This window comes from Phyllobates terribilis, unplaced genomic scaffold, assembly GCF_046119375.1.
Source record: "Phyllobates terribilis strain yellow unplaced genomic scaffold, ASM4611937v1 Scaffold_4__5_contigs__length_816908805, whole genome shotgun sequence".
Classification (NCBI taxonomy): Eukaryota; Metazoa; Chordata; class Amphibia; order Anura; family Dendrobatidae; genus Phyllobates; species Phyllobates terribilis.
In genome coordinates, this window is record NW_027362764.1 from 380,974,341 (window position 1) to 381,000,382 (window position 26,042).

The 26,042-nt window shown below is 43.6% G+C and overlaps 1 protein-coding gene across 1 annotated transcript in view; it reads right to left on the reverse strand.

Annotated features, from left to right (window-relative positions):
* Positions 1-25,693, reverse strand: part of INO80C (INO80 complex subunit C) — a 102,562-nt gene extending 76,869 nt beyond the window's left edge. Inside the window, exon 1 of the mRNA XM_073678488.1 lies at positions 25,495-25,693. Coding sequence (XP_073534589.1) covers positions 25,495-25,620 — 126 coding nt within the window. The 5' untranslated portion in view covers positions 25,621-25,693. The remainder of the gene's footprint in view (positions 1-25,494) is intronic.
* Between the last annotated feature and the right edge of the window lie 349 nt (positions 25,694-26,042).

Consider the following 26,042-nt stretch of genomic DNA (forward strand, 5'->3'; position numbering starts at 1 on the left):
TATGTATGTATGTATGTTAGATAGATATATAGAGTGCAGACCAAAAGTTTGGACACACCTTCTCATTTAAAGATTTTTCTGTATTTTCATGACTATGAAAATTGTACATTCACACTGAAGGCATCAAATCTATGAATTAACACATGTGGAATTATATACTTAACAAAAAAGTGTGAAACAACTGAAAATATGTCTTATATTCTAGGTTCTTCAAAGTATCCACCTTTTGCTTTGATGACTGCTTTGCACACTCTTGGCATTCTCTTGATGAGCTTCAAGAGGTAGTCACCGGAAATGGTTTTCACTTCACAGGTGTGCCCTATCAGGTTTAATAAGTGGGATTTCTTGCCTTATAAATGGAGTTGGGACCATCAGTTGTGTTGTGCAGAAGTCAGGTGGATACACAGCTGATAGTCCAACTGAATAGACTGTTAGAATTTGTACTATGGCAAGAAAAAAAGCAGCCAAGTAAAGAAAAAGGAGTGGCCATCATTACTTTAAGAAATGAAGGTCAGTCAGTCCAAAAAATTGGGAAAACTTTGAAAGTGTCCCCAAGTGCAGTTGCAAAAACCATCAAGCGCTACAAAGAAACTGGCTCACATGAGGACCGCCCCACGAAAGGAAGACCAAGAGTCACCTCTGCTTCTGAGGATAAGTTTATTCGAGGTCACCAGCCTCAGAAATCGCAGGTTAACAGCAGCTAAGATTAGAGACCAGGTCAATGCCACACAGAGTTCTAGCAGCAGACACATCTCTACAACAACTGTTAAGAGGAGACTTTGTGCAGCAGGCCTTCATGGTAAAATAGCTACTAGGAAACCACTGCTAAGGACAGGCAACAAGCAGAAGAGACAAGTTTGGGCTAAAGAACACAAGGAATGGACATAAGACCAGTGGAAATCTGTGCTTTGGTCTGGTGAGTCCAAATTTGAGATCTTTGGTTCCAACCACTGTGTCTTTGTGCGACGCAGAAAAGGTGAACGGATGGACTCTACGTGCCTGGTTCCCACCGTGAAGCATGGAGGAGGAGGTGTGATGGTGTGGGGGTGCTTTGCTGGCGACACTGTTGGGGATTTATTCAAAATTGAAGGCATACTGAACCAGCATGGCTACCACAGCATCTTGCAGCGGCATGCTATTCCATCCGGTTTGCGTTTAGTTGGACCATCATTTATTTTTCAACAGGACAATGACCCCAAACACACCTCCAGGCTGTGTAAAGGGCTATTTGACCAAGAAGGAGAGTGATGGGGTGCTACGCCAGATGACCTGGCCTCCACAGTCACCAGACCTGAACCCAATCGAGATGGTTTGGGGTGAGCTGGACCACAGAGTGAAGGCAAAAGGGCCAACAAGTGCTAAGCATCTCTGGGAACTCCTTCAAGATTGTTGGAAGACCATTTCCGGTGACTACCTCTTGAAGCTCATCAAGAGAATGCCAAGAGTGTGCAAAGCAGTCATCAAAGCAAAAGGTGGCTACTTTGAAGAACCTAGAATATAAGGCTATGTGCCCACGATGCAGAAATGCTCAGGATTTTTTCCTGAGCGTTTCTGCATCTCCTGGCAGAAAAAAACGCATGCAGATTGTACATGCGTTTTCCTGCCAGGGACATGCGGAAATGAAGCGTTATTCACTGGCATTTCCGCATGCGGATTGACAAGCGCTTTCCAAGCGATTAGCATCACTTGGAAAGTGCTTGTGACAACTAGGTCACACTAAATAAATCCATGCAAACGGCATGGATTTATATAGTGTGACCCGAGAGAGTGGTTAAAAATAAAAAAATAAATGTATACTTGCCCTCCAATGGCCCCCGGGGTCCTGCTCACTCCGTTCTCCCTTGCCGGCAGCGGTGGATTGAAAGACCTGCTGACGTCAGCGTCGCGTGACCCGTCACATGACTGACGTCAGCGCAGGTCCTTCAATCCACCGCGAAGTGCCGGGAAGCAAGGAGTAGCGCAGCGCGGGCCGCCGGAAGGTAAATATACATTTATTTTATTCTTTTTTTACAGATTATTTAATGGTACCTGGGTGTGGATGAGACTCTCCTCTCCTCTACACCCGGGTACCATCCGCACATTAGAAAGCGCCAATTATGCAAGTACAGATACAGTCTTGCGGAATTGGCGCGTTCTAATGCAAGTCAATGGCGGCGAAAACGTGGCACTTCCACAAAATAATTGTTAGTGCTGCGTTTTTTTCCGCAATGATAATCCGCAGCGGAAATTTCCACAGCATGTACACAGCACATGCGGATTATCATTGGGGGACATGGCAGGCCTTCTACCATGCGTTTAAGCAGCGTTTTTCCCACTGCGGAAAAGCTTAAAAAACGCATCGTGGGCACACAGCCCAAGACATAGTTTCAGTTGTTTCACACTTTGTTACGTATATAATTCCACATGTGTTAATTCATAGTTTTGATGCCTTCAGTGTGAATGTACAATTTTCATAGTCATGAAAATACAGAAAAATCTTTAAATGAGAAGGTGTGTCCAAACTTTTGGTCTGTACTGTATGTATGCATGCCAATGGGTTGCAATGAAGAAAAGAATGGAATTCCCTAAAGGTGGTCCCGCATCTATCTAGTAAGCTTTGTTCTGCTCCAGTATCTATGCAGTAAGCTTTATTCTGTTCCCGTATCTATGTACCAATCACCATTATTTTTTAAAACCTGCTGCCATCTCTGCTGGTTTATTGCAGCAGCCAGGGATAACCAGGCTAAAGATAGGTCGTTGCAAGTTGTGGGCCAGTGCTTTCTAACTGCCCCACAGGCTTAAAGCGAAGCTTCCAGCAGGATTTTGCTAAGTAAACTACAGGCATTGTCAGGATGGGGCTGCTGCACTGATCAATATGATACCGGACGTGAAGAAATCTTTGTGGCTCTTGTGTAATCAGCTTTTGCAGTTTTGAGTTAATGATATATATGTGTGCCGAGGCGGGCCTGTGGGCAGTGTCTTTCCTTGGCGCTCTAGGCCAGATCAGCAAGAAAAGACCTGCCCACAAGTCCCAGAACAGCCGGAATATATATTTTATATCACACACACAGTCATGGTCGATAGTGCTGGCACCCTTGAAATTGTTCCAGAGAATTTAGTATTTTTTTCCCAAAATATTATTGCAATTACACATGTTTTGGTATAAGCAGGTTTATTTCCTGCTTTTTTTGTGTGTTGTTCCAATACAAACAAACAGAGGGGAAAAAAGGCAAATTGGAAGTAATTTCACACAAAACCCCAAAAATGGGGCAGACAAAATTGTTGGCCCCCTCAATTTAATATTTGGTTGCCCACCCTTTGGAGTAAATAACTTCAATCGCTTCTTATAGCCATCAACAAGCTTCTTTCACCTCTCATCTTGAATTTTGGATCACCCTTTTGCCAACTGCTCCAGGCCCCTCATATTTAAAAAGGTGCCTTCTGCCAACAACAAATTTAATATCTCTCCACAGGTGTTCAATGGGATTTAAATCCAAACTCATTGCTCTAGCACTTTGTTTCCATCCATTTCTGGCTGCGTCTTGAACCATGTTTGGGGTCATTGTCCTGCTGGAAGACCCATGAGCTATGACTCAAAACCAGCTTTCTGACACTGTGCACTACATTATGACCCAAAATCCATTGGTAATCTTCAGATTTCATGATGCCTTGCACATAGTAATGGCATCCAGTGCCAGCAAAACAACCTGACAGCATATTTGAACCTCCACAATATTTGACTGTAAGTACGGAGTTGTCTTTGTAGGCTTCATTCTGTTTTCAGTAAACAGTAGAGTGATGTGCTTTACCAGACAGCTCCATCGTCGTCTCATCTGTCCACAAGACGCTTTCCCAAAAGGATTTTGGCTTACTCACGTATATTTTGGCAAACTGCAGTCTAGCTTTTTTATGTCTGTGTCAGCAGTGGGTTCCTCCTGGGTCTCCGGTAGTAGTGTTTCATTTCATTCAAATGTCGATGGATAGTTTGTGCCGACACAGATGTATCTTCAGCCTGCAGGACAGCTTGAATTTCTTTGGAAATTGATTAGAGCTGCTTATCCACCATCTAGAATGTCCTGTGTTGAAACTTTTCATAAATTTTTCTCTGCCGTCCACGTATAGGGAGATTATCTATTGTGCCATGGGTTGTAAATGTGGCGCCCCTTCGGATCCAGTCGCCACAGAGGTACTGCATCTCAGCCACAGGTGTGGTACCCCACTCTTGGGTAAGGAGGGAGCACTACCCGGGACCCACACACCCACATCCAACACCATATCACTCCAGTAGGGAAGGGAGAGATTGCTCCTGAGGGAGAGCACAGTCCCTGTCCCTGTCTGGAGGAGGGAACTAGGTAGAGGAGGTGGGTGGAGGAAGTAGTTTAGGGGAGCACACAAGTAAGGACTGAAGGTAGAGGGGACCACGTAGAGTGACAATGACGTGGGTCACATGACAGACAGTATAAAAAGACAGGTAGAAACATCTAGAAGGGCCCAGTGAGTGAGGACCATTGAGGAGTAGGGTCCAGAGAGTGAGAGCCCAGTCAGAGGGGCCCAGTAGGAGAGAGAACGAGAGGAGCGAGGAAGTCAGAGAAGGGCTCCAGAGACAGAGAAGGGATCTTAGGGGCACGGGAAGTGTGGAGTCCACCCGTGCGCCCGAATTCACGCCGACCGTAGTCGGGAGAAGGGATCAGGTCGCAGTAGGGGACCGGCCCCAGACTAGCGGAGGACTGCAAGACTCAGAGATACCGCAGCCTCCGGTTTGCTAGCTAAGTGCAGTAGCCAAAACCACACACATTCGCTGAAAAGATGGCCATATAGGACCACGGGGACAGAGAGGACGTCGCCTGACGAGGCCCGCGGCCACTGGTCCGGGACACTGTATGTGAGGTGCAGGGCAGGAGGGCAAGAGCCAGCGCAGAGAGAGACGACCCGGGAAAGGTACACAAGAAGGGGGTCCCGATCAAGTGCACCCAAGTTATCTGAGAGTTGGCTGGATCACTTGCCCGGAGGACACAGGACTCGGTGGGCTGTTATAAACTGCTGGCAGTTGTAACCTGGATCACCATAAGAACTGTGAGTAAAAACTTAAAGACTGCACCCCGCTGTGTCCTTGACTTAATTGCTGCGTCACCTGCCCAGCACTACACCAACAACAAAGCTATCTCTAACTGCTCTGGGGCCTAGCTCTACCCGTGGAGAGCTGAACCACCTCTGCTGCGTAACCAACGGCCCCAGTGGATCTGAACAGCAGCAGCGGCCACCTATAGCCGCATACCACGGGTGGCGTCACAAAACTTTATCCCCCTCTGTTTTTGACCGCCTGGGGCCATGGACCGGGTCATGCCACCGTGACTATCCTAAAAGAACAGACCGGCCCGGCGCCGAGTACTCCACGGCCCCAGGGGGAGCATCATAAACTTCTCGATTATGTTGCGCACCGTGGACAAAGGAACATCAAGATCTCTGAAGATGTAACCTTGAGATTGTTGACATTGAAAACAATTTTGGTTCTCAAGTCCTTAAACAGTTCTCTTCTCCTATTTCTGTTCTTCATGCTTAGGGCAGTGACACACTGAAAGGACTGGCCGGCACCTCTCCTGACCTGAGCTTGACAGCTGCATAGAAATCAATCATGCTGTCATGCTCAGGTCAGGAGAGGTGCCGGCCAGTACGAGGTTTACCATGCAATACTCGCTGGAGAAATATCGCAGCATGTCCCTGCTCTGTGTGTGGCACACAGAAACAAAATGCAAAGATTGAGTCATCTCTCCTTTTCATCTGGTTTCAGGTGTGATTTTCATATTGCCCACACCTGTTACTTGCTAGGTGTAAGTTTGAACGAGCATCACATACTTGAAACAAAGTTATTTACACACAATTTTGTAAAGGTGCCAACAATTTTGTCCAACCCATTTTAGGGTTTTGTGTAAAATTATGTCCAATTTGCCTTTTTTCAGGTGTTTTTATTGTGCTGTTCCAGTACAAAGAAAGGAAATAGACATGTGCATAACAAAACGTGTAATTGCAATAATATTCTGGGAGAAATACTTTACTTTCTGGAACAATTTCAAAGATGCCAACACTTTCGGTCATGACTGTATATGGCTGTGGGGACCATAATATAGTACATAAGATACTGTGGGGGCATCATACAGTATATACAGTGGTGGCCAAAAGTATTGGCACCCTGCAATTCTGTCAGATAATACTCAGCTTCTTCCTGAAAATGATTGCAATCACAAATTCTTTGGTATTATCTTCATTTAATTTGCTTGCAAGGAAAAAACACAAAAGAGAATGAAGCAAAATTCAAATCATTGATCATTTCACACAAAACTCCAAAAATGGGCCGGACAAAAGTATTGGCACCCTCAGTCTAATACAGGTGCTGTTAATTACACGAATTAGAGAATCATCACATGATTTTTCAAACAGTGCCAATACTTTTGTCCACCCCCTTTTTTAGGTTTGGTGTGGAATTATATCCAATTTGGCTTTAGGACAATTCTTTTTGTGTTTTTTCATTGAAGACAAATTAAATGAAGATAATAATACCAAAGAATTTGTGATTGCAATCATTTTCAGGAAGAAACTGAGTATTATCTGACAGAATTGCAGGGGTGCCAATACTTTTGGCCACCACTGTATGGAGCTGTGCAGACCATTACAGTATATAGAGAGCAGTGAAGGCCATCATACTATACTACTTTCTATGGGACACTTATTTTTATAGTACCGCTCTATCTGGCACACAGTCTTTATAACATTACTTAGTGGAGGAGTAATCAAAGTAATGACTTACTTTAAAAAGTATTAGGGTTACTGTTCCAGGCTTGAAGAGCAAGCAGGATGAGGAGATGACGCAGGTTCAAAATAGATGGATACAGTGCAGGAAATATGCGGGTATGTGCACACTGTCCGGAGCCGCCTGCGGCCCCGACAGCGGAATAGCTGTCGGCAGCTTCCGCTCATTTTATGCAAATGAGAGGCGACAATTTTTTTTTTTTCCCCCACCTGCGGACTTTCCTCATAGGAGGTTAGGTCTATGGGGAAAGCCCGCATGCGGACCTGCTAGTGAAATGGATATGTTGCAGTCAGGAAAAACGAACCGCATGTCAGTTTCCGCGGGTGAGCCACAGACACATAGTGGACATAGGATTTCTAGAAATCCTATCAACTATGCTGTAACAGCTGTCCGTTGCGGGTTTGACGCTGTGTGTGCGGCTCATGACCTTTTGCACATACCCTTAGAAGTCACATGTGTCTTTGTTGTAAACTCTGCAGACGAGTCCTGGCTGGAAGAAGTTGTAGTCATGTTGGTCTGGGCCAGATGGAAAAGTGAACGACTCCATCAGAAAGAACGTCAGCTGTAAGTCCGTATACATCTCTACTGTAATCTCTGTAATATGACTGGCAGGACTTGGATCTACCAATATATTGTCACAATATGGTGGCAATAGCAGTCCTTTTAATACGGGGGGGGGGTATTTATTTTTTTTATTTAGTAACAGCTTAACGCACTTTAGTCAGTATGTAGTAGTAGGTGTATGGTGACACTATTGGTGTGTGTGTAGTGTGTTTTGTTATGCAGAGGTAACGGTTATATTATAACATTCCCTACACAGAAAATCTAGGAGTAAGAAGCAATGTATAAATTCAATTCTATGAATTTTATTAAACAAGTAGACAAATCACATATTTTAAAACAAAAAGGTAAAATACAGAAGGAGAGGTTATACCAGAAAACAACTGACCGAGGGTATAGATGGCAAGTAAATATGCAATTGGCAGATAAGTATATAAGTCAATTGCCATCAACACAAGAACATAAAAGAAAAGTGGGTAAAGAGTCAATGCTTTGGTGTGCATATAAGGCTCAAAGAACACAGAGGATTCAGCTGGGCATAAGATATAAAAGACAAAAATTCTGGGTACTGAAACAAGTCAGTCACATGTGGATAAATCAATCCTACAAACATATTAGAACAGGATGTACTCACTGTGTAGTGGTGATGGTAGAGGGCATTGTGCAGCAGTATTATTTTGGCATTGTATATTAGTATAGGTCTTTATATAAAGTATTTTAGGTTCGCAACAGTGGTATACTGTAATTATATACATATAGATCCTCTTAAGTGGCGGAGAGGTTGTGTGGGGACACAAGTACTTTGGGGCTTGGGCCCCTAATCTTTTAGGACCCTAGCAACACCCCTGCACAGTGGTATGTAAAAGTTTGGGCACCCCTAGTCAAAATTACTGTTATTGTGAACATGGTGAAGCAAGTTAAAGATGAAATTAACTCTAAAAGGGCTAAAGTTAAAGATGACATTTCCTTCGTATTTTAGGCAAAAAAAAGCCATTTTTTACATTTTAAAAATTACAAAAAGGAAAATGGACTGATGGCTAAAATACAAAGAAATGTGTCATCCTTAACTTTAAGCGTTTCAGAGATCATGTCATCTTTAACTTGCTTAACTGTTCATAGTGCCCCAACTTTTACATCCCACTGTAATGTCCATCAGGGGTATGAATTTGCCCAATTATAACATCCCCCTAGTTAAAGTTTACAGAGCAGTAGAGATTAAAATATCTTGATATCATATTGTATACATTGGGGGTAGGATTTCGATAGTACTGCTGTGCTTGGCAATGTGACTGCTTGTCATGTGATGTCTGATGCACAGCATGTAGACTGAAATGAGGTATCCGTAGCAACATAAAGCTGTGCAACAACGCCATTACCAGTCATGTGACACTCGCACATGACCAGTGGTGATGAATCACATCCGGTCACGCTGGTATTTCCAGACCAGCACATTCATCTGGAATGCACACCATCTACGGAGGGATGTCTGAGAGCTTGATCACAGTGCCTATCCCATATGATGGTCTAGGCTTAGTACGCTTTACTTTTCCTAAAAGGAAAGGGAAAACTTATTATTATTCATTGTTAGGTTGAGTGTGCTGCATTTGCACTGACCAGGGTGCTATACACACATTGAGGTGTCATTGGTTGGGTCTACCTTTTGTAAACTAAAAACTGGTTATTGGCCATCATAGTTTTGTCTATGCAGTTGCCCTTACATTGTTTAGTGGGTCTTACTGTGCTAATTTTCTAAGGTCAAATAAAGCCTACAAGGGCAAGTCTACGTTGAGCTGGGGCATTATTTGCATGTTTAAAATGCCAACCTCTGCAGGTAGGTAGGGACTGTTACAAAGGGCGAAACAGAGCATTCCAATGTTCGGCACTTTATCAATATTTTTTCTGAGAGTCCCATTCTGATTAATATTTATTTTACTCACTTAAATAGCGCCATAACATTCCGCAGAGCTTTACAGACAATATCATCATCCACGCAAACACGGGGAGAACATACAAACTCCTTGCAGATGTTGTCCTTGGTGGGATTTGAATCCAAAACCCTAGTGCTGCAAGGCTGCAGTGGTAACCACTGCGCTACACATACAGTACAGACCAAAAGTTTGGACACACCTTCTCATTTAAAGATTTTTCTGTATTTTCATGACTATGAAAATTTGGGGTGAGCTGGACTGCTGAGTGAAGGCAAAAGGGCCAACAAGTGCTAAGCATCTCTGGTAACTTCTTCAAGATTGTTGGAAGACCATTTCCGGTGACTACCTCTTGAAGCTCATCAAGAGAATGCCAAGAGTGTGCAAAGCAGTCATCAAAGCAAAAGGTGGCTACTTTGAAGAACCTAGAATATAAGACATATTTTCAGTTGTTTCACACTTTTTTGTTAAGTATATAATTCCACATGTGTTAATTCATAGTTTTGATGCCTTCAGTGTGAATGTACAATTTTCATAGTCATGAAAATACAGAAAAATCTTTAAATGAGAAGGCGTGTCCAAACTTTTGGTCTGTACTGTACATACATACATACAGTGGGGGAAATAAGTATTTGATCCCTTGCTGTTTTTGTAAGTCTGCCCACTAACAAAGACATGAACAGTCTATAATTTTAAGGGTAGGTTAATTTTAACATTGAGAGAGAGAATATCAAAAAAAAAAAAAAAAAAAAAAAAAGAATCACATTTGTATAAATTAGATAAATTTATTTACATTTTGCAGTGAGAAATAAGTATTTGATCCCTCTGGCAAACAACACTTGATACTTGGTGGCAAAACCCTTGTTGGCAAGCACAGCAGTCAGACTTTTTTTTGTAGTTGATTAGGTTGCTGTAATGCACACGCCCGGACTGACTGGCGTGTGCGTGTTTAGTGGTTCCACTGTGCAATGAACCGGAGAGTGCCTGGAGGGGCGTAACTAAGTATCTGCTCGATCCGACCAAGGTCACACGACGGCATACGACGCCAGTGCACCAGGGAGGAACAGAGCTGAGGGACCAGGGTCTACTCCAGGTCAGACTCCGGACACGGCTGTTGACCCACACCGGGGAATACAGGAACAGGCAGGCTAGAGCGCAGGCTGGGTAGGGTCCAGTACAGACTGGGAGACGAGTTCAGAGCCGCAGACGCGGTGGACCAGGCTGAGCAGAGCGAAACCGCAGACGCGGTGGACCAGGCTGAGCAGAGCGAAACCGCAGACGCGGTGGACCAGGCTGAGCAGAGCGAAACCGCAGACGCGGTGGACCAGGCTGAGCAGAGCGAAACCGCAGACGCGGTAGACAAGGCTGAGCAGAGCGAAACCGCAGACGCGGTAGACAAGGCTGAGCAGAGCGAAACCGCAGACGCGGTAGACAAGGCTGAGCAGAGCGAAACCGCAGACGCGGTAGACAAGGCTGAGCAGAGCGAAACCGCAGACGCGGTAGACAAGGCTGAGCAGAGCGAAACCGCAGACGCGGTAGACAAGGCTGAGCAGAGCGAAACCGCAGACGCGGTAGACAAGGCTGAGCAGAGCGAAACCGCAGACGCGGTAGACAAGGCTGAGCAGAGCGAAACCGCAGACGCGGTAGACAAGGCTGAGCAGAGCGAAACCGCAGACGCGGTAGACAAGGCTGAGCAGAGCGAAACCGCAGACGCGGTAGACAAGGCTGAGCAGAGCGAAACCGCAGACGCGGTAGACAAGGCTGAGCAGAGCGAAACCGCAGACGCGGTAGACAAGGCTGAGCAGAGCGAAACCGCAGACGCGGTAGACAAGGCTGAGCAGAGCGAAACCGCAGACGCGGTAGACAAGGCTGAGCAGAGCGAAACCGCAGACGCGGTAGACAAGGCTGAGCAGAGCGAAACCGCAGACGCGGTAGACAAGGCTGAGCAGAGCGAAACCGCAGACGCGGTAGACAAGGCTGAGCAGAGCGAAACCGCAGACGCGGTAGACAAGGCTGAGCAGAGCGAAACCGCAGACGCGGTAGACAAGGCTGAGCAGAGCGAAACCGCAGACGCGGTAGACAAGGCTGAGCAGAGCGAAACCGCAGACGCGGTAGACAAGGCTGAGCAGAGCGAAACCGCAGACGCGGTAGACAAGGCTGAGCAGAGCGAAACCGCAGACGCGGTAGACAAGGCTGAGCAGAGCGAAACCGCAGACGCGGTAGACAAGGCTGAGCAGAGCGAAACCGCAAACGCGGTAGACAAGGCTGAGCAGAGCGAAACCGCAGACGCGGTAGACAAGGCTGAGCAGAGCGAAACCGCAGACGCGGTAGACAAGGCTGAGCAGAGCGAAACCGCAGACGCGGTAGACAAGGCTGAGCAGAGCGAAACCGCAGACGCGGTAGACAAGGCTGAGCAGAGCGAAACCGCAGACGCGGTAGACAAGGCTGAGCAGAGCGAAACCGCAGACGCGGTAGACAAGGCTGAGCAGAGCGGAACCGCAGACGCGGTAGACAAGGCTGAGCAGAGCGGAACCGCAGACGCGGTAGACAAGGCTGAGCAGAGCGGAACCGCAGACGCGGTAGACAAAGCTGAGATAAATAGCCGAAGAAGTAAACAAAGACAAAGCAAAGGGGACAGGGCTCAGTTCACACGGAACAGAAAGAAAGGCAGAACCAGATACACACTAGATACTTGCAAAGAAGTAGCGAGAGGACTCCAACTCACAAAGGGAAGTACAGCGACAATGAGAAGGAGTTAGGTGCAGGTTCAGACAACGCAGGAAAAGGGAAGGGACAGATAGACGAAACGGGTAAAAGGTAAGGAGACAGTTCAGACAGGAACTGTAACTGCAACAAAATACAGGAACGAGTCAAGGCAAAGCCAAGTGCTGGTTTAGACAAAGCAGGAGAAAGGGAAGGTACGGACATAGAGAGAAACAGGAAGCAGGTTAGGAGACAGTTCAGACAGGAACTGTACTGCAACAAATACAGGAGCGAGTCTGGGTATGCGACCCCAGAGGGCAAGACGAACAGGTTAAGAGCGTGTTCAGACTGGTCTGGAAATACAGCCTCCAGGAAGGCGGACAGACAACAGGCTAGAGTGCACAGACAGGACACAGTTCAGACACGGGAACTGATACCGATAGGCAGGAAACAGACAGGACCTGGCATGTCAGCGACCAGAAGCCAACTGACAGAACAAGATGCTCAGGCAAGGATTCCAAGGAGGAGCTGGGTTAAATACCAGGTGAAAGACAGCAATAGGCTGAGGACGCATCAGGGGAGTGTCAGCAGCAGCTACAAGAAACAGGAAGTTCAGCGGGCATCGCCCTAAGCAGCAAGAGCAGAGCAAAGCAGACAACATGTAAAGAAGCCAGAGTGGCAGTCTGGACTGGAGATCAAGTGTGCGCTCTTGCACAGTGGGAGATGGACCACTATGCAAGGACGCCGCCAGGTATGTTACAGTTGCGCACATGTCCGGAGGAATTTTGGTCCACTCCGCTTTGCAGATCATCTGTAAACCATTAAGATTTTGAGGCTGTCACTTGGCAACTCGGAGCTTCAACTCCCTCCATAAGTTTTCTATGGGATTAAGGTCTGTAGACTGGCTAGGCCACTCCATGACCTTACTGTGCTGCTTTTTGAGCCACTCCTTTGTTACCTTGGCTGTATGTTTTGGGTCATTGTCTTGCTGGAAGACCCAGCCACGACCCATCTTCAATGCTCTTACTGAGGGAAGGAGGTTGTCGGCCAAGATCTCGCGATACATAACCCCATCTATCTTCCCTTCAGTACGATGCAGTCATGTCCCCTTTGCAGAAAAGCACCCCAAAGTATAAGGTTTCCCCCACCATGCTTCATGGTTGGGACGATGTTCTTAGGGTTGTACTCATCCTTCTTCCTCCAAACACGGCGAGTTGAGTTAATGCCAAAGAGCTCAATTTTTGTCTCATCTGACCAGAGCACCTTATCCCAATAACTCCCAGAATCATCCAGGTGTTAATTGGCAAACTTCAGATGGGCCTGCACATGTGCCTTCTTGAGCAACGGGACATTGCGGTCACTGCAGGGTCCTAAACCTTTAAGCCGTAATATGTTACCAATGGATTTCTTGGTGACTGTGGTCCCAGCTGCCTTAAAGATCATTAACAAGTTCCCCCGTGTAGTTTTAAGCTTATTGCACACCTTCCTCATGATCAAGGATACCCCACGAGGTGAGATTTTGCATGGTGCCCCAGATCAATGTCAATTGACAGTCATTTTGCATTTCTTCCATTTTCTTACTATTGCACCAACAGTTGTCTCCTTCTCACCCAGCATCTTACTAATGGTTTTGTAGCCCATTCCAGCGTTGTGCAGGTCTATGATCTTGTCCCTGACATCCTTAGATAGCTCTTTGGTCTTGCCCAGGTTGTAGAGGTTAGAGTCTGACGGATTAATTGAGTCTGTGGACAGGAGTCTTTTATACAGGTGACTATGTAAGACAGCTGTCTTTTATAGGGTTAACAAGTTGATTAGGAGCGTCTAACTGGTCTGTAGGAGCGAAAACTCAATGATTTGTAAGGGGATCAAATACTTAATTCTCACTGCAAAATGCAAAAAAAATTATCAATTTATACAATGTGATTTTTTTTATATTAAAATTATATAGACTATTCATGTCTTTGTCAGTGGGCAAACTTACAAAAACAGCAAGGGATCAAATACTTATTTCCCCCACTGTACATACATACATAACAGTTCAAAAGTTTGGGGTAATTTAGAAATTTCATTATTTTTGAAAGAAAAGCACATTTTTTTTCCAATGAAGCTAACATTAAATGAATCATAAATACACTCTATACATTGTTAATGTGGTAAATGACTATTCTAGCTGCAAATGTCTTGTTTTTATTTTAATATCTACATAGGTGTATAGATGCCCATTTCCAACAACCACCACTCCAGTGTTTTAATGGTACATTGTGTTTGCTAACTGTGAAAGAAGCCTAATGGATGTTTTGAAAACCCTAGAAAACCCTTGCACAAGTATGTTAGCCCAGCTGAAAACGGTTTGGATGATTTGAGAAACTATAAAATTGACCTTCCTTTGAGCTAGTTGAGAATCTGGAGCATTACATTTGTTTGTTCTATGAAACTCTCAAAATGGCCAGAAAAAGAGAACTTTCATGTGAAACTCGACAGTCTATTCTTGTTCTTAGAAATGAACGCTATTCCATGTGAGAAGTTGCCAAGAAACTGAATATTTCCTACAACGGTGTGTACTACTCCCTTCAGAGGAGAGCACAAACAGGCTCTAACCAGAGTAGAAAGAGAAGTGGGAGGCGCCGCAGCACATCTGAGCAACAAGACAAGTACATTAGATTCTCTAGTTTGAGAAATCGACGCCTCACAGCTCCTCAACTGGCAGCTTCATTAAATAGTACACGCAAAACGCCAGTGTCAACGTCTACAGTGAAGAGGCGACTCCGGAATGCTGGCCTTCAGGGCAAAGTGGCAAAGAAAAAGCCATATCTGAGACTGGCTAATAAAAGGAAAAGATTAATATGGGCAAAAGAACACAGACATTGGACAGAAGAAGATTTAAAAATTAGAGTTCAGATTTTGCTGGTCTGGTTTGAGGGTGCCATGAACCACTGGGAGAGCCCCTGAGGTGCCAGAACTGCAGAATTCCCTATAAGTGACCTCATTTTACAAACTACGCTCCTCTATGAGTTTATATAGGGGTACAGTGATCATATTAAACACCACAGGTGGGTCACAGAATTTTACACCAATGGGCGGTGAAGAAAAAAATAATTACATTTTTACGACCAAAATTTGGCTTTCGCCCCAGATTTTACATTTGCACACTGGGAAATGGGTAAAAATGGCACCAAAATTTGTCCCACAGTCTGCTGAATGTAGAAATACCCCATATGTAGCTGTAAAGTACTGCTTAGGCATACGGCAAGACTCAGGAGGGACGGAGCACTTTTTTGGCTTCTGGAGTACAGATTTTCTTAGAATAGTATGCGGACTCCATATACAAAGCACCTAAGTGCTAGAAGAGCAGAAACCCCCCTCAAGTGATCCCCTTTGGGAATTTATCTACAGGCGTGGTGACGATTTTGATCCCATGGGTGTTTTCCAAAAACAAGCAGGAGTGGATGTTGCCGAGTGAAAACTTTAAACTGCCGTTGTAGTGCCCTGTCTGTTGTGCCCAGCTTGTGCTTCTGGAGCCCATAAATCAGGCAGGCTCTAATTGCTACAGAAATGCCAAACATGTGGACACAGTTTAGACACACTGTGGAGCTCAGAAGGGAGGGATGTATTTGGTATCGCCGTGTCCGGAACGACCTAACCTATAAAACTGTTTCACTAGTTCACCCCTTTAGTGAACACAGTAAAAAAATAAATAAATAAAAACAAAGCAAAAAACAATGCTTTATCATCATACCGCGAAACAAAAAAATGGGATAACACACGATCAAAAAGACGAATATAAATAAATATGGTACTGTTGTAAACGTACTGACCCTAAGAATAAAGCTGCCTTATCAATTTTACCACACGCAGAATGGCATAAAAAAACAATTCCTGAATTGTTGGTTTTTGTTTATTCTGCCTTCCAAAAATCGGAATAGAAAGCGATCAGAAAATGTCACGTGCCCAAAAATGGTACCAATAAAAATGTCAACTCATCCCGCAAAAAACAAGCCATCATGCGACTTTGTCGGCCAAAATATGGAAAAATTATAGCTCTCAAAATATGGCGATGCAAAAACTAGTCTTCGCATAAAAAAAAAAAAAAAAAAAAAAAAAGCGTCTTTTAGTGTGTGACAGCTGTCAATCATAAAAACCTGATATGAATCTGGTATTGCTGTAATTGCACCGACCCGAAGAATAAAGTCGTCTAATCACTTATACCACACGAGGAACTGAGTAAAAAATAAACTCTAGGGTTAGGATTGTGCTACAGTTAGGGCTGGGATTTTTTCAAAAGTAAAAAAAATAAAAATAAATGATGACAATATGGCGAACAGAGTTGTGCTTGCTACTTGAGTTTGCATCGGGTGCTCGGGTACGCACTGAGTATCACAGGTGCTCGAGTGACATGGTCGAGTCTCTGCCCCATATGCTTTGTGGCCAAGAAAAGTTTCATGGATTGCCTGCCATTCACGAATGATCCCCACATGGTTTTTTTTTTTTTTTTTTTTTGGGGTGTCTAATAACCGTGAAACATGTAGGCGGGGACTCAAGCATGTCACTCGAGCACCCATGATACTTGGTGCATACCCGAGTACCCGATGCAAACTCAAGTAGTGAGCACTTGCGCTCAAGACTAACAACAACTTATTCAATATGATGACCTAATGTTATCAAATTCTGTGTCGTACCTCTGGGTTCAAAATGTTCACTATACCCCTTGATAAAATCCTTGAGGGGTCTAGTTTACAAAATGGGGTCACTTGTGGGGGGGGTTTACACTATTTAGGCACATCAGGGGCTCTCCAAATGCGACATGGAGTCCGCTCTCAATTCCAACCAAGTTTGCGTTCAAAAAGTCACACAGTGCTCCTTCCCCTTTGAACTCTGCTGTGCGCCCAAACAGTGTATTTTCCCCAAATATGCGCCATCAGAGTACTCAGGAGAAATTGCACAAAAGTTTTTGGGGTTCATTTTCTCCTCTTACCATTGTGAAAATAAAAAAAATGGGGCTAAAACATTTTTTGTGGAAAAAGTTAGATTTTTTTATTTTCACGGCTCCATGTTATAAACTTCTGTAAAGTTCAGGGTGCTCACCACACATCTAGATTAGACCCCTCAGGGAACTTGTTTCCAAAATGGTGTCACTTGTGGGGGGTTTCCATTGTTTAGGCACATCAGGGACTCTCCAAACGCAACATGGCATCTGCTAATAAATAATTCAAGCAAATTTTACATTCAAAAAGTCAAATGGCGCTCCTTCCCTTCCGAACCCTGCCGTGCGCCCAAACAGTGGTTTTCTCCCACATATGGGGTATGCTCAGGAGAAATTGCACAACAAATTTTGCGGTCCATTTTTTCCTGTTACTTTAGACTCCGTTTTCTATTTTCGTAAGGGTAACATTTTTGTGAAAAAAGTTAAATGTTCAATTTTTTCTTCCACATTCCAAAAATTTCTGTGAAGCACGTGAAGGGTTAAAAAACTTCTTGAATGTGGTTTTGAGCACCTTGAGGGGTGCAGTTTTTAGAATGGTGTCACTTTTGGGTATTTTCTGTCATAAATGCCCCTTCAAAGTCAGTTCAAATGTGATGTGGTCTTTTGTGAATTTTGTTGGAAAAAATGAGAAATCGCTGGTCAACTTTTAACCCTTATAACTTCCTAAAAAAAATATATATATATGTTTGTTCCAAAATTGTGCTGATGTAAAGTAGACATGTGGGAAATGTTATTTATTAACCACTTCGCGCCAGAGCTTGTTTTTGCCTTCGTGACCGGGCCAATTTTTTCAATTCTGACCACTGCCAGTATATGAAGTAATTACCCTGGAACGCTTCAACGTATTCCCCTGATTCTGATTTTTTTCGTGACATATTGTACTTCATGATAGTGGTAAAATTTCTTCGATATCACTTGCGTTTGTGAAAAAATCGGAAATTTGGCGAAAATTTAGAAAATTTAGCAATTTTCAAACTTTGAATTTTCATGCCCTTAAATCAGAGAGATATGTCACACAAAAGAGTTAATAAATAACATTTCCCACATGTCTACTTTACATCAGCACAATTTTGGAACCCAAAATTTTTTTTGTTAGGGAGCTATAAGGGTTAAAAGTTGACCAGCAATTTCTCATTTTTCCAACAAAATTTACAAAAACATTTTTTTAGGGACCACATCATATTTGAAGTCACTTTGAGGGTCTTTATGACAGAAAATACCCAAAAGTGACACCATTCTAAAAACTGCACCCCTCAAGGTGCTCAAAACCACATTCAAGAACTTTATTAACCCTTCAGGTGCTTCACAGGAAATTTTGGAATGTGGAAGAAAAAAATGAACATTTAACTTTTTTCACAAAAATGTTACTTTAGACCCAATTTTTTTATTTTCACAGGGGTAACATGAAAAAATGGACCCCAAATTTTTTTGTGCAATTTCTCTTGAGCGTGCTGATACCCCATATGTGAGGGAAAACCACTGTTTGGGCGCACGGCAGGGTTCGGAAGGGAAGGAGCGCCATTAGACTTTTTGAATGTAAAATTTGTCTGAATAATTAGCGGACGCCATGTTGCGTTTGGAGAGCTCCTGATGTGCCTAAACAGTGGAAACCCCCCCACAAGTGACACCATTTTGGAAACTAGACCCCTTAGGGAACTTATCTAGATGTGTGGTGAGCACCTTGAACCCCAAGGTGCTTCACAGAAGTTTATAATATTGAGCTGTAAAAATAAAATTTTCACATTTTTCCCTCAAAAAATGTTTTTCATTCCCTAATTTTGTATTATCATAAGGGTAACAGGATAAATTGCACCATGAAATTTGTTGTTCAATTTCTCCTGAACACGCCGATACCCCATATGTGGAGGCAAATTACTGTTTGGGCACATGGCAGGGTTTGAAAGGGAAGGAGCGCCATTTGACTTTTTGAATGTAAAATTTGTTTGAATAATTAGCGGACGCCATGTCACATTTGGGGAGCCCCTAATGTGCCTAAACAGTGGAAACCCCCCACAAGTGCCACCATTTTGGAAACTAGACCCCTTAGGGAACTTATCTAGATGTGTGGTGAGCACCTTGCACCCCCAGCTGCTTCACAGAAGTTTATAATATTGAGCCGTAAAAATAAAATTTTCACATTTTTCCCCTCAAAAAATGTTTTTCATTCCCTAATTTTGTATTATCATAAGGGTAACAGGATAAATTGCACCATGAAATTTGTTGTACAATTTCTCCTGAGTACGCCGATACCCCATATGTGGGGGAAAACCACTGCTTTGGTGTACGGCAGGGTTCGGAAGAGAAAGAAGCGCTATGTTGGCTGGGATAGGCAGCAGACACCATGTCACATTTGAAGAGTCGCTGACATGCCAAAACAGCAGAAACCCCCACAAGTGACCCCATTTTGTAAACTACACCTCTCAAGGAATTCATCTAGGGAAGTAGTGAGCATTTTTTAATTTTTAAATTTATACCATTGGGCAGTGAAAAAAGCCTAATTATATTTTTACCACAAAAAAATGTTTTACCCTCAGATTTTACATTTTCACACAGGGCAATGGGTAAAAATGGTGCCGAAATGTGTCACACAATATCTTCTAAAAGTGGCAATACCCCATATGTGGCTGTATCGTACCACTTAGCCATACGGTGAGATTTGAGGGGGAAGGAGCGCTATTTGACAATTGGAGAACAAATTATTGTAGAATAGGCATTTGGATTTGGGAGCACAAAATTTTCTGAATTTCTTTTGGGGGGCAAGGACCATTTTGCTTTTCCAGAGCCTTTCTGCTACCAGTAACTTGGAAGTCCCTTATATTTTTAACAGATGATGGACCTGAGTGGGGACTAGCTTTTTTTGAGGACTGAGTTGAAGCTTTTATTGGGAACATTTTACGTAACATTTATCCGGTGCTCTAGGCTGAGCACTTACATCGGGGTTTCCATCTAATTTTCCAAGTGATGTAATTCAGATGAAACCCCTGCGGGATCCATTCACTGTAATGAGGCAGCAGAGTTACTCTGGACTCCGTATGGCCTCTGTTTAGTGGTGTCCTTTTTTTCAGAAGTGCACAAAACTGTGGCCAACCGCACTTTTATGCACGCCTAAAACAAATGACACCGTGGGATCCCAGGCTAGACGGCATCCACAGTGGCCTATATCTGCCTCATTACAGGGAATCTTCCATCATGGGTTCTGGCTGAATCACGTATTTCAGAGATTTACACGGAAACTCTGGTGTAAGTGCTCAGCGCAGAGCACAGGATAAATGTGAGCAGAGCCTTACTGGGATCTTTGGGAGACATAATAAACAAATCAGTAGCAGGTGAATAATATTTGTTTTATTTATTTTTTATGCCGTTCCTAGTGTGATATAACTGATTAGATTACTTTATTCTTCGGGTCGGTGCGATTACAGAGATACCAGATTTATATCGGGTTTTTATGACTGACAGCTGTCACACACTAAAATACGCTTTTTTTGCAAAATCTAGTTTTTGCATCACCATATTTTGAGAGTTATAATTTTTCCATATTTCGGCCGACAGAGTCATGTGATGGCTTGTTTTTTGCGGGACGAGTTGACATTTTTATTGGAACCATTTTTGGGCACGTGACATTTTTTGATCGCTTTCTATTCCGTTTTTTGGGAGGTAAAGTTAACAAAAACAAACACTTCAGGAATTGTTTTTTGAGTTTTTTTTTATGCCGTTCTGCGTGTGGTAAAAGTGATCAGGCAGCGTTATTCTTCGGGTCAGTACGTTTACAGCGATACTACACTTACTGTATTTTTTTTATGTTTTGGCGCTTTTACACAATAAAACAATTTTATAGAAAAAAATATATTTTTTTTTCATTGCTTTATTCTGAGCGCTATAACTTTTTTATTTTTCGGCTGATGGAGCTGTATGGCGGCTTTTTTTTGCGGAACAAGATGACGTTTTCAGTGATACCATTTTTATTTCTATTCTGCTTTTTGATCGCATTTTTTTCCACTTTTTGTTTGGCGATATGATGAAAAAGCATATTTTTTTGCTCCGTTTTTTATTTATTTTTATTACGGTGTGCACAGAAGGAGTTAATTAGTGTGACAGTTTTATAGCTCGGGTTGTTTCGGATGCGGCGATACCAAATATGTGTACTTTTTTTGGTTTTGTAATAATTTACGGATTTATTGGTTTAATATTTTATTTATTTATTTTTATTTATTTTGTGATTTTTTTTTTTTAATAGTTTAAAAACTTTTTTTTAACTTTTTTTTACATTTTTACTTAGTCCCTGTATGGGACATTAATTTTTATTTTTCTGATCACTGATCTCATGTAATGTAATAGACATATATTACATTATATGAGATCTTCACTGACTGTTTCAGTCAGAGTCTCCTGTCTGGTATCAGCTACATACAGGCTGAAGCCAGACAGGAAGGACACCATATATGGCAGAGCTGGAGGCGGTCATGTGACCTCCAGCTGCCATAGCAACCCCAGGTCCTCAAACGAAACGGAGGTCTTCGGAGGTAAGTAAGACGACCCCCTCTCTTCCTGCTGTCTCCTATATGCCGCGATCGCTATAGATCACAGCATATAGAAGACAGCAAAGGGTTAACATCACTGGGAGCTGATCTAATCAGGTCCCGATGATGTACCCTGTCAGAGCTAACGCTCTGCACCGGAATCGCAGTGCTTACAGGACCCTGGGGGTCCTGAGCACTGCGAGACCACATACCGTTTTTAAACGTCGGCGCTGCACAGAGCCTGGCAAGCGCCGATGTTTATCTACAGTGGGCGGTCGGGAACCGGTTAACTATTTTGTGTAACATACCTCTCTGATTTACAGGCATGAAAATTCAAAGTTGGAAAGTTGTGACATTTTCAAATTTTTTTGCCAAATTACTGTTTTTTTTTCACAAATAAACCCAAGTGATATTGAAGAAATTTTACCACTATCATGAAGTACAATATGTCATGAAAAAATCTCATAATCAGGGGGATCTGTTGAAGCGTTCCAGAGTAATTACCTCATAAAGTGACAGTGGTCAGAATTATAAAAATTTGCCTGGTCATTAACGTGCAAACACCCTCGGGGGTAAAGGGGTTAAAAATAGGACCCTTCTTCAGTTCAAAAGCAGACACTTTTTGCTCTTAATTTTTTCCTGCGTATTCTGTAGTTAGATTTAAAAAAAAATAATAATAATAATTATATTATATAATATATATCTATTATGGGGTAGGTGGAAGAAATATAGGACTTTTATTTAGTGCTAATTTTTATGGTCATTATTATGGGGGGTGGTGCTCACAGGATACTGTATTTGCGCTGCTCTGTAATTACACTGTGGGCCCCCTTGGTAAAGACCATAAAAATTAGCACTAAATAAAAAAGTACCATCTCTCTGGGTCCACAAGTTAGATTTAAAAAAAAATGCTCTGCAATTGCAATGGTCACACCTTTAAATACTAATATATTTACACTTTTTTACAAACAATTTCACATTAAGGCTATGTGCCCACGATGCAGAAATGCTCTGGATTTTTCCTGAGCGTTTCTGCATCTCCCTGGCAGAAAAAACGCATGCGGATTGTACATGCGGATTGTACATGCGTTTTTCCTGCCAGGGACAAGCGGAAGTGAAGCGTTTTTCACATGTGGGTTGTCTAGCGCTTTCCAATTGATTTTATCGTCACTTTTGTTGCAGATAATGCCTGTGAGCGTCGCTATCACAGGCATCACGTGACCCCCGGCTGCAGCCAGCACTCACATCCGCTGATATCACGACAAGTCCAGGCTGCAGCCGAGAGTCCCTCTTCCGCGTTCCACCGATGGCTGCTGGGTTGTGGGCGGGGTTACTCCACGCATCACACCCAGCATCCACCGCGTGCTCTCCCTCTCCCCATTCATTGGGAAAGCACACGGTGGATGCTGGGTGTGATGTAGGGAATAACCCCGCCCACAACCCAGCAGCCACCGGGGTGACCCCAGTGCTGAGTCATGCCTCAATAGACGGGAAGTCAGCGGGGGGGGTCACGTGATGCCTGTGAGCGGCCACTGATAGCGCCACTCACAGGCATTATCTGAAACACAAGGTATTTACAAATATACTTATGCCCACATGCTGAATACATTGGGCAACTTAAAAAAGTACCGGACAACTTCTTTAATATGTTATGCAAGCTACAACTGCATATCCTCGTATGTAAAGGTTGTAGTCAGGTGTTTTAGTACAGTGTATGCACTAACTTTAATATATAGATTACATAGTTGCCACTAGGAAAATATAGGGCAAGCGGGGCGTGCTGCTACAAGGATGCTGCTGGATCATCTCAGCATATTTTCAACATACTTTGAGCTAATTATGTGCATTTAAATTGCTCAATGGATGCTAAGAATGTGCTGAGATGGCTTGGTGACAAGTTTTTTTGTCTCAATTTTCCAATTTGGGAAAGGTGATATTCCCATTTCACTGTGAATTATACGTTTTCTTTAGTAATGTCTGTTTTATAATGTTTCTTTTTCTCTTAAATTATACTCATTGTTTTATTATTGATAGGTCTTCTTTAAAGCGGCATTCCCATATTGCACATTAATGGCACATTTACAGGTTGTGCCATAATAGTAGCTGTGGGTCTCACAAATAGGACTTTCATCTGTTTTGCTGTCATTGGAGAGATGGAAAGAATTAGATCTACTTTACCATTGACAGCAGCATATCACAGGGCCCTGTCCTCAAAATAGACGCAGGTTCCATTGGCGGGACCTTAAAAATATTTATTGTGCCGTTACACCACACAGGCCCTGACTGAGACATGTGTTTTTCTTTTACCAGGAGTTTTTCTTTACTTTATTTTTCATTAAGGTGAATTGGTTATTGGTTATAACCCCTTTCCGACGTGGTCGATAATAGTACGCACCGCGTCTGAAAGGCCGGTTCAGCGGGGCTCCAGCGGTGAGCCCGCACTGAACCAGGCACATGTCAGCTGATTTATACAGCTGACATGTACCCGCAACAGCCGCGGGTGGAATCGGGATCCACCCGCGGTTAACTAGTTAAATGCTGCAGTCAATCTGAGCGAGGCATTTAACAGAGCCGCGCCGGAAGCACGTCACTTACCCCGCCCATTGGTGACCCCGTCACGTGATCGCGGGTCACTGATGGGTGGGCATGACAACTCTGGGTCTGCAGAAGACCCCAGTGGTTGTCATGTAAAGATTGCTATGAGCGCCACCTAGTGGTTGGCGCTCATAGCACAGGAGCATTTCTGCTACATAGAGGTGATCTGCACATCACCTCTATGTAGCAGAGGCGATCGGACAGTTGCTGCTTCTAGTGTCCTATAGATACTATAGAAGCAAGCAAAATGTTTTTAAAAATATAAAAGTTTAAATCACCCCCTTTTGCCCCATTCAAAATAAAATAAAAAATAAACCCCACATACACATATTTGGTATCGCCGCGTTCAAAATAGCCCGATCAATATATATAAAAAAATTAATCCAATCGGTAAACGGCGTAACGAGAAAAAAATTCCAAATGCCAGAATACTTTTTTTGGTCGCAGCAACATTGCAATAAAATGCAATAACGGGTGAACAAAACATTGGATCTACCCCAAAATGGTATCAATAAAAAAAGTCAGCCCGAAGTGCAAAAAATAAGCCCTCACCCGGCCCCAGATCCCAAAAAATGGAGACAATACGGGTCTCGGGTCTTTTTTTTTTTTTTTTTTTTTTTAAGCAAACATTGGAATTTTTTTCACCACTTAATAAAAAAGGACCTATACATGTTTGGTGTCTACGAACTCGTAATGACCTGGAGAATAATAATGGCAGGTCAGTTTTAGTATTCAGTGAACGTGGTCGTGGTAAAAAAAAAAAAAAACAGTGGAAGTGCATTTTTTTTTTTTTTTTTTTGCAATTTCACCGCACTTGGAATTTTTTCCCATTTTCCAGTACACGATATGGTAAAACTAGTGATGTCGTTTAAAAGTACAACTAGTCCCGCAAAAAATAAGCCCTCACATGGCCATTTTGACCGAAAAATAAAAAGGCTATGGCTCTGGGAAGAAGGGGAGCAAAAAACGGAAACGCAAAAACAGAAAATGTTCTGGTCATGAAGGGGTTAATCTACACTGGGTTTGATAATATATAACGATATTTCTGTATTTTGCAATATTGGTTTTCTGGTGCTTTTTCTATATAACTGCATGGTGGGCCCCAAGTATGATTATCTCTGGGGGGCCCAAGGTAGTCCAGTCCGACGCTGCTTGCGATGCAGCAGCAGCAATGTCCTGACACTCCAGATACTGGCATGCTCCATGGTAGGCAGGTAAGCACACCCAGCGGGAGGGCCCAGCCTCAGGAACGTGCCAGCAAGGACCCCCCGGTAGGTAGGGCGCTGCTCTAGAGCCACAGCAGTAAACGCCACGGTCAGCCACACTGTGCAGCACAGCAGTGTGAGGAGCCATGAGGAGTCACGTGCTCTGTATACAGACAACTCAGCCGGCACGTGAGGACACGGAGGAGGAAGACAGGAGACTTACCAGGAAGCCGGGCTGCTTAAACGCCAGGGGCTTGGCAGCGGCATCTAGGTGACAGGAGGCGTCAGCGGCGGCCGGCTTCTCGCTCATGATGGAAGCACTGCAGCTCCGTGCTGCACACACCGGCATAAGGGAGATGCTACAGGACCTTTCGTGATGCTGTGACCATGTGATCAGTCACGTGGGGGGAGGAGTCCGTGTCCGGCTACAAGAAAATAAGAAATGCAGGATAAGGAAGTTTCCTCCAGCGATGACATCAGTTCAAAAATAGAAAGTTCTTGTTTATTAATTGAATAGTGAAAAAAAATGGTGAATCCGGTTGTCACCATGAGCTAAAAGCCTAATCATGGGATGAGTCCGGCTACGGCCGCCCTTTATTATAGCACCATGTCCTCATGGGCGACTAGCGCTAACGAGTGCTGTGCGATTATAGCTGTACTGACTGCTGTGCACACAGCTCTGCACTGTACACACAGGGCTCTGCACTGTACAAACACAGCACACACAGCTCTGCACTGTACAAACACAGCACACACAGCTCTGCACTGTAC